The 7500-nt window shown below is 45.8% G+C and overlaps 1 protein-coding gene across 1 annotated transcript in view; it reads left to right on the top strand.

Annotated features, from left to right (window-relative positions):
• The window catches only part of LOC308316234 (laminin subunit alpha-5-like), an 89239-nt gene that overhangs the window by 56923 nt on the left and 24816 nt on the right, over positions 1 to 7500 (top strand). Inside the window, 14 exon segments of the mRNA XM_080764730.1 lie at positions 100 to 242; positions 774 to 877; positions 997 to 1150; positions 2071 to 2234; positions 2748 to 2856; positions 2994 to 3091; positions 3315 to 3537; positions 3849 to 3975; positions 4262 to 4401; positions 4867 to 4982; positions 5175 to 5386; positions 5766 to 5967; positions 6480 to 6624; positions 7197 to 7337. Of these exon segments, the coding sequence (XP_080620856.1) occupies positions 100 to 242; positions 774 to 877; positions 997 to 1150; positions 2071 to 2234; positions 2748 to 2856; positions 2994 to 3091; positions 3315 to 3537; positions 3849 to 3975; positions 4262 to 4401; positions 4867 to 4982; positions 5175 to 5386; positions 5766 to 5967; positions 6480 to 6624; positions 7197 to 7337 (2078 nt within the window).

Below are 7500 nucleotides of genomic sequence, written 5' to 3'. Positions count from 1 at the left end.
AGTATATCGGGCTTAATTTGTAATTTCCCTCTGATAACATATTCACACTTTTGTGTGTGTGTGTGTGTGTGTGTGTGTGTGTGTGTGCGCGCGCATCAGGTTCAGAACAGTCCAAACAGATCGTGTTTGCGCCCAGTGTAGAGCCAACCTTCGTCAATGTTCCGCAGAACAACTTTGTGGAGCCGTTTGTTCTCAACCCAGGAACCTGGACTGTTGTGATAGAAGCTGAGGGGATACTGCTGGTGAGAAACGAACACACACACTCTAGGGAAAAGTACTCGAGTGTTTCACTTAAAGGTGTAGTGACACACGTTTTGACCATATCCGTGGTCATCATATGGGCATACCTAACAATGGATGCCAAAAAGAATTGTAAAATTCTCATTTGTGTGTTTTTATATCAAAAGTTTTTTTTTATTACTTCCTTAAAACAAAAACGTGCTGTGTGATGACGTGTAGAGATACACATCAATAAAAGCCAATTAAAATGAAGCTCACCCATATCTGCGCGTCTCTCCAAACACAGGTGCTACTGATTTCAGAAAACTGATTTTTTTATCCAATTCAAGATGACATCCAGACAGTGCATTACTCGTTTTCAACTTAATCATCACGCTAAAATATGTACCGGTATATTGGTTGTGTACAGGTCTCTCTGTCACTTTGTAAACAAACCACTGTGCAAGTAAAAAAAAGTCTGGAATTTTCTAAATGTATTTGAGTAAAAGTACAAAATGATTGTTATTGAATAACTCTCTGCGTTTATCCTATAGGATTACTTGGTTCTTCTGCCCAGTGCGTACTATGAAGCTCCTATTCTACAGATGAGAGTAACAGATCCTTGCACCTACAGCACTGGATATGATGCCAGCCAGAAGTAAGTACACACACACACACACACACACACACACACACACACACACACACACACACACACACACACACACACACGCACGCGCACACAATGTAACGGTCCATGTTGTTGTTGTGTTGCAGCTGTCTCCTCTATAAGTACCTGTCTCTGGACTCCTTCCCCTCCATCTCTGGCCACGATGCCAGCTGTCGCTATGACAACCACCTGCCACGCCCCTGTCAGATGGAGAGAATCACGCCGCGCCACCCTGACATGGCTATCTGCAGCGGCAATGATGTAAGACACTCGTTTTGTGTGTGTGTGTGTGTGTGTGCGCACACAGTATGTGTGAGTGAGAGAGTGAAACATGCCTATGAATACTAAAGAATGAGGGAGACAAAAATAATCATAAAAGTTATTATTCTCCCATTTTCCAATTACTTCGGCTGTATATTGTACCATACAGCCATACAGATATTTATACCTTCATATTTCTGCATAATAACTTGCACTTTACAGTAAAGGTCGGGTCTATAATGCATCATAATTGTTAACATAACGCTCGTTAAATGTTTATAATTTTGAACAAGAACTTGTGTGGGTCAACAGCACATTATAACCACGACTTAGTCCGTTATAAAGTGTCTTTGTAGAGCGTCGCAGTCCCGCTCCCTCGAGAGACCCGGAAAAGTAATCCCCGTTCATTTTTCCTCATAGACTTTTCAGAAAGTATTTATTTAAAGACGTTTACGCCGCGGACAAAGCCAACTCTTGTCGTGACAAATCATGACAACAAACTAAATTTTTCGGGCTGAACAAATAATTAGAAAGAAGAAGAAAACGGCAGGTTACAACACTTATTTTGTTGTTTTTCTTATTTGTTTGGTCCAATATATTGTGTTTGTTGTCATGATTTGTCACGACAAGAGTTGGCTTCGTACGACGCTTATAAGGTCTTTAAATAAATACCTTAAATATGTTTGGGAAAAATGCATTAGAAACTATTTCCTGGGCCTGGCGTCGTCATGAAAGGGGGCGGGACTGCGGCGCTCTATACAGTAACTGACTAATGTGCTGTTTCCGCTGAGCTCATAATGCATTGTGTTATGAAGCCACTGTATTATTAGGCATTGTATTATAGACGTGAACTTGAAGTAAAGTGTTACCATAATTTCTTCTAACCTCATTGCTAACCGTGCGGCGTCCCGCTTGTCCAGATCAATGTCCAGCTGCGAGGACGTCTGTCCTCGTCAGGGGACAGCGTGCTGGTAGTGGAGTACTCCAGCGAGGAGGAGACTCCTCAGACTCTGGCCGTCACCATCAACACACCTGGAGCACGTGCACACCAGTACACGGTCGCACTCGTGCACTGTAAATACAGGTGAGGAGAGGGGGCCTCTGTGTGTGTGTGTGTGTGTGTGTGTGTGTGTGTGTGTGTGTGTAAGCTGAGGGGGTTGGCAAGGCCATAATGTGTATTTGAAAATGAATAGTCTCTGCGTGTGTTTGAAGATTGTGTGTGTGTGTGTGTGTGTGGACACAGCTGGTCCACAGTTTACCGTCACTGTCTGCACATCTGAAATGTCAACAGGTTTTCATTAGTGTGTGTGTGTGTGTGTGTGTGTGTGTGTGTGTGTGTGTGTGTGTGTGTGTGTGTGTGTGTGTGTGTGTGTGTGTGTGTGCTTGCGCATGGCTTCTGTGCGTTGTTTGTTCTTCTGTGACTTTCTGTCTGGGCATGCGTGTACAGTATTTTCTTTTGTGTTTGTGTGTACACTACAGTATGTATTTGTGTGTGCGTGCGACGTGTGTGCTTAACACCTAGGATTGCTGGACACAAGTTGCCTATGTGTAACTGATGTGTTTACCCGTGTGTGTGTGTGTGTGTGTGTGTGTGTAGCTTCCTGTGTCGAGCGGTGGCCATTGATGGTCAGAACAGAGTAGCGGTCCTCTCTGTGCCAGCCGACGCTGAGGTCCAGCTCATCTCCGACCGCGCCAGCTTCTTCCTGGTACTGGCCTCTCACACACGTCACATGATTCATTTTTTTTGCAGTGCAACCACACTTTCTAGCTTTCTAGTTTATGTTCGTCTCATAATCCCCTGATTAAAAAGTAAAATATGTATTTTTTTTCTTTGTCCATCCAGCACAAGGTTTACCTGGTACCCAAGGACCAGTGGAGTATGGAGTATGTGGAACCTAAAGTCCACTGTATCAGCACGCACGGACAGTTCTCTCCAGACAGGTAGATTGACGACACACTTGTTCAGTCATTTTTACAAAGTCTAGTCAAGTGGTTCCGGATCATGGCCCACTTGAAAATCTCAAAAGTGTACAGATATAGGACATTTACCTTTAGTTAAATCAACAATGAGGATTAGCTGGTTCTCTGATAATATGAGTGAGGTGTCTCACTGTGGCAAATGCTGCTCTCTTCCCTCTCTCTCTCGCTCTCTCTCTCTCTGCAGCTCAGCCTGTGTCCCCTCGCGCTTCCAGACCCCGTCCAACTCCCTCGTCCTGAAGGACGGACAAGGGTCCTCGGTCCAGGAGCCCATCCTGGCCTCTCCACCTGCCGCTCCTCCCCTGGCCCCCGAACACCACTACCTGGCTGACAGTCCTCTCTGGGCAGGACTGGACAGACCGCCCAATGTCGCTGACAACGCCGAGCACATTAGACTGGACAGCCAGCAGGTGAGGAGGAGAAGACTTGAACTGCGTCAGGGAGAGACATAAATATATAGGTGGACGGACAGACATCAGACAGACAGACAGAAATCCCTCCGTGATAATTTGTCTTTGAAGTCGTTCTTTTGTTTACATACAGGTGCATAGCAGAACAGCTTAAATCACTGATTACAGTACACCTCACTGATCCACTCCCCTCCCTCTCCTCCACCTCCCCCACCCATCCCCCCCCCCCCCCCCCCCCCCCCCCACCCCCCCCCTACCTCTCTCTCTTTCTCTCTCTTACGTTCTCTCTCTCTCTCTCTCTGTGTCTCCAGAATGCAGCAGTGTACTCTACCCGCGTCCACTCTCTGGAGAAGTATGTGTTCATCATCCACTACCACCAGCCCCTCCACCCCACCTACGCCGTTCAGGTCTACATCAATGCAGGACGCATCTGGCAGGGTGAGATCATTGTTATAACACGGGGGTCCATAACTTATTTTTAAATAACTGCATCGATGGGCCGGCCTGCTGCCAAGCACAATTAATAATGTCACCCTACTTGTAATGTGATTTGACAACAAAGTTAGAGCCTGATTCTTTACATTCAAATGTCAAATAACACCCAAAGATATTGGTATATTTTTAAATTGCTCAGCGGTTGGTTTTGTTGGTTGATTGATTTAGAACTGAAGTAATTCATTCATTAATTGATTCATTCTCTCTACTATATGTCTTCTTGCCCCAGGTCAGGCCAATGCCTCCTTCTGTCCCCATGGTTACGGTTGCCGCAACGTGCTGGTGTCAGAGGATCAGATCATCCTGGACGTGACCGACCATGAAGTCTTCATCACCGTCCAGATACCTGATGGAAAGACTCTCTGGCTGGTACACATGAAGATTCTCTTCTCTTCTCTTCTCTTCTCTTCTCTTCTCTTCTCTTCTCTTCTCTTCTCTTCTCTTCTCTTCTCTTCTCTTCTCTTCTCTTCTCTTCTCTTCTCTTCTCTTCTCTTCTCTTCTCTTCTCTTCTCTTCTCTTCTCTTCTCTTCTCTTCTCTTCTCTTCTCTTCTCTTCTCTTCTCTTCTCTTCTCTTCTCTTCTCTTCTCTTCTCTTCTCTTCTCTTCTCTTCTCTTCTCTTCTCTTCTCTTCTCTTCTCTTCTCTTCTCTTCTCTTCTCTTCTCTTCTCTTCTCTTCTCTTCTCTTCTCTTCTCTTCTCTTCTCTTCTCTTCTCTTCTCTTCTCTTCTCTTCTCTTCTCTTCTCTTCTCTTCTCTTCTCTTCTCTTCTCTTCTCTTCTCTTCTCTTTACAGTTACATATTGAGGTAGGTGTGACATGTGATCCTCTGTTTCTCCAGGACTATGTAATGATGGTTCCAGAAAGCCAGTTCCACCACAACTACCTGAAAGAGGAAGCTCTGGACAAATCATACGACTTCATCAGCAACTGCGGACAGAACAGCTTCCACATCAAGTAAGACAAGAAGTGTAGTGAACAATTACAACTGTTAGAGGCATTCTGTTGTGTATAGAAACGAGTGTTTCTTTTTAATATACTATTTCCCCCCTGCAGACCCCAGCAAGTACCCCCAGGGTTCATGAACCCCTTGGTTGAGAACTCCTGCTTTAATGTCTTTTCCCCCTCTCCCTCCGTCTCACCGTCCAGCCCCTCCACAGCCTCTCCGTTCTGCTTGTCCTCTGCGGTGTCCATGTCGGCCTTCTTCAACAACGGGGCGTTGCCGTGCGCGTGTCACGAGGTGGGCGCCGAGAGCGACACCTGCGAGGCCTTCGGAGGCCAGTGCCGCTGCAGGGCCAATGTGATTGGCCGGGACTGTTCCATGTGTGCCACGGGCCACTGGGGATTCCCCAACTGCAGACGTGAGTAGTATATCTGTGTTTTTGGTGGCATTCATATATTTCACTTAATCGTTTTAATAAGAATTTTAACATATCTTGGTCGGGTGGAAATCAGTCAGTGTGTGAATAACCGTTTGTCTAATTGCCCGAATACACCTAAGGTGGTACATTTTTCACATTTGATTAACCCAAGTTATCTCAAGAAAATACATAAACAAGGGAAGGGAGTAAAGAAGAGCTTTCCCTGGGAACCAGGTGGACGGCACAGCAGCACAAAGCAGGCTCATTAGTACACGTATTCTAGCAGAACATTACCTCACATGTTTAGGAAACCACGGGTCAGTTTGCTCACAACATCGTTATAAAATAGTTTCATGAGTTCCTCCTCTGTGTCCTGCAGCGTGTAACTGTGGTACCAGACTGTGTGAGCCGGTGACCGGGGACTGCATCTGTCCTCCTCGGACCGTGCGCCCAGAGTGCACCACGTGCGAGCCCCAGACGTTTGGCTGCCACCCGGTGGTGGGCTGCGAGGTCTGCAACTGCTCCCGCCCCGGGGTCACCACGCCGGACACCAGCTGTGACACACAGAGCGGACAGTGCAGGTGAGATTATATTTATCTCTGTTCCGTTCTTCACCTCTCTCTCTCCCACTGAGCTGTATGTATGTATGTAGTATCAGCTATACAGTACGTATGGTGGTGTAGTGCTTCACACACACACACACACACACACACACACACACACACACACATACACACATGCGCACACAGGAATGCTTGAAGCTCTGTTCAGACAAGGCAGGGATGCAAATCTGCAATCATCTCTCTGCCTACAGGGTCTCTAAAACCTGAGTTATACTTAGTTACGCACATTCGACGCACTGTGAGCTCGTCGATTTGTTGCGCGACACTCGCATGCAACCAAGTATAAAACTGACATATAACACACCTATACAGTACACAGTACTGTATATACTTGTAAATGAACACATAGACTTCTGTCAGTCTGTTCTACCTCTCTGGCAGTGTCCCTACTGTCTGCCGTCCTGTTAAACATGATCCATTCATATGTAAACTAAACCACTGTTAAAACGTCATGGTTCTTTTCCCCCCAGGTGTAAGGACAACATCATTGGTCGCCAGTGTGAGCGCTGTGCTCCCGGGTTTTATGGTTACCCCAGCTGTAGACCATGTGACTGCAACGAGGCAGGAACAGAGGAGGACGTCTGCAACTCTTTCACTGGACAGTGTCTTTGCAAGGTGGAGGCACACACGAGCACACACACGCACACACGGGTTGCACGCGCACACACACGCACACGCACGCGCACACACACACACACACACACACACACACACACACGTACATACTGTACATACATACACACAGAAGACACAGTAGACCTGTCTTTAGTGCTTTGAAATGCATTAATGTGCAATAACATAACGTTGACCAATTACTTTAATGCACAATGATATTCGATTATCCACACTCATGCAGGTTTCAAGTCTCTGCACATTTATTTTCACACTGAACAGAAATGAATGGAATCAAATGGCTCCTTGTCAAGGTTACCATTAGTTGTATAGTCACCATGGCCATCAGTACTGTATGTCCTTTAAACAATAACACAATTTCTTAATTATGCTCAGAATCGTATCACAGCTTCACTTGCCAAAAATAGCACATCTAAGAGCTCACAGTGCATTGGATGTACTGTACATCGGATATTTTCCGCAAGCGATACCATCATGCTTACAATCAAGCTTTTCTCTGTCCGTCCGTTGGCATCTCCCTTCTAACCGTGTGTGTGTGTGGCGTTCCTCTGCAGGAGAACGTGCAGGGTCCTCGCTGTGACCAGTGTAGAATCGGTACGTTCCACCTGGACCCTACCAACCCTAAAGGCTGCACCAGCTGCTTCTGTTTCGGAGCCACGGACCGCTGCCGGAGCTCGGACAAACGACGCACAGAGGTACTGACCCAACAGCCCCAATGAGGAAAAGAAAGAATCAAATGAAATAAATGCTTTAAACTTCACTAACTTCGTTTTATTTTATTTTACTATTATTATTTTATATATATATTTATATATCGAAAAATGTTATGCAATATTTTCATGTGTGAAAAAGTAATAA

This window comes from Protomyctophum bolini (genome assembly GCF_963924005.1).
Source record: "Protomyctophum bolini genome assembly, chromosome: 5".
NCBI classification, from domain to species: domain Eukaryota; kingdom Metazoa; phylum Chordata; class Actinopteri; order Myctophiformes; family Myctophidae; genus Protomyctophum; species Protomyctophum bolini.
Note: the sequence above shows the minus strand (reverse complement) of the source record. Positions and strands in the feature narration are given on the sequence as shown.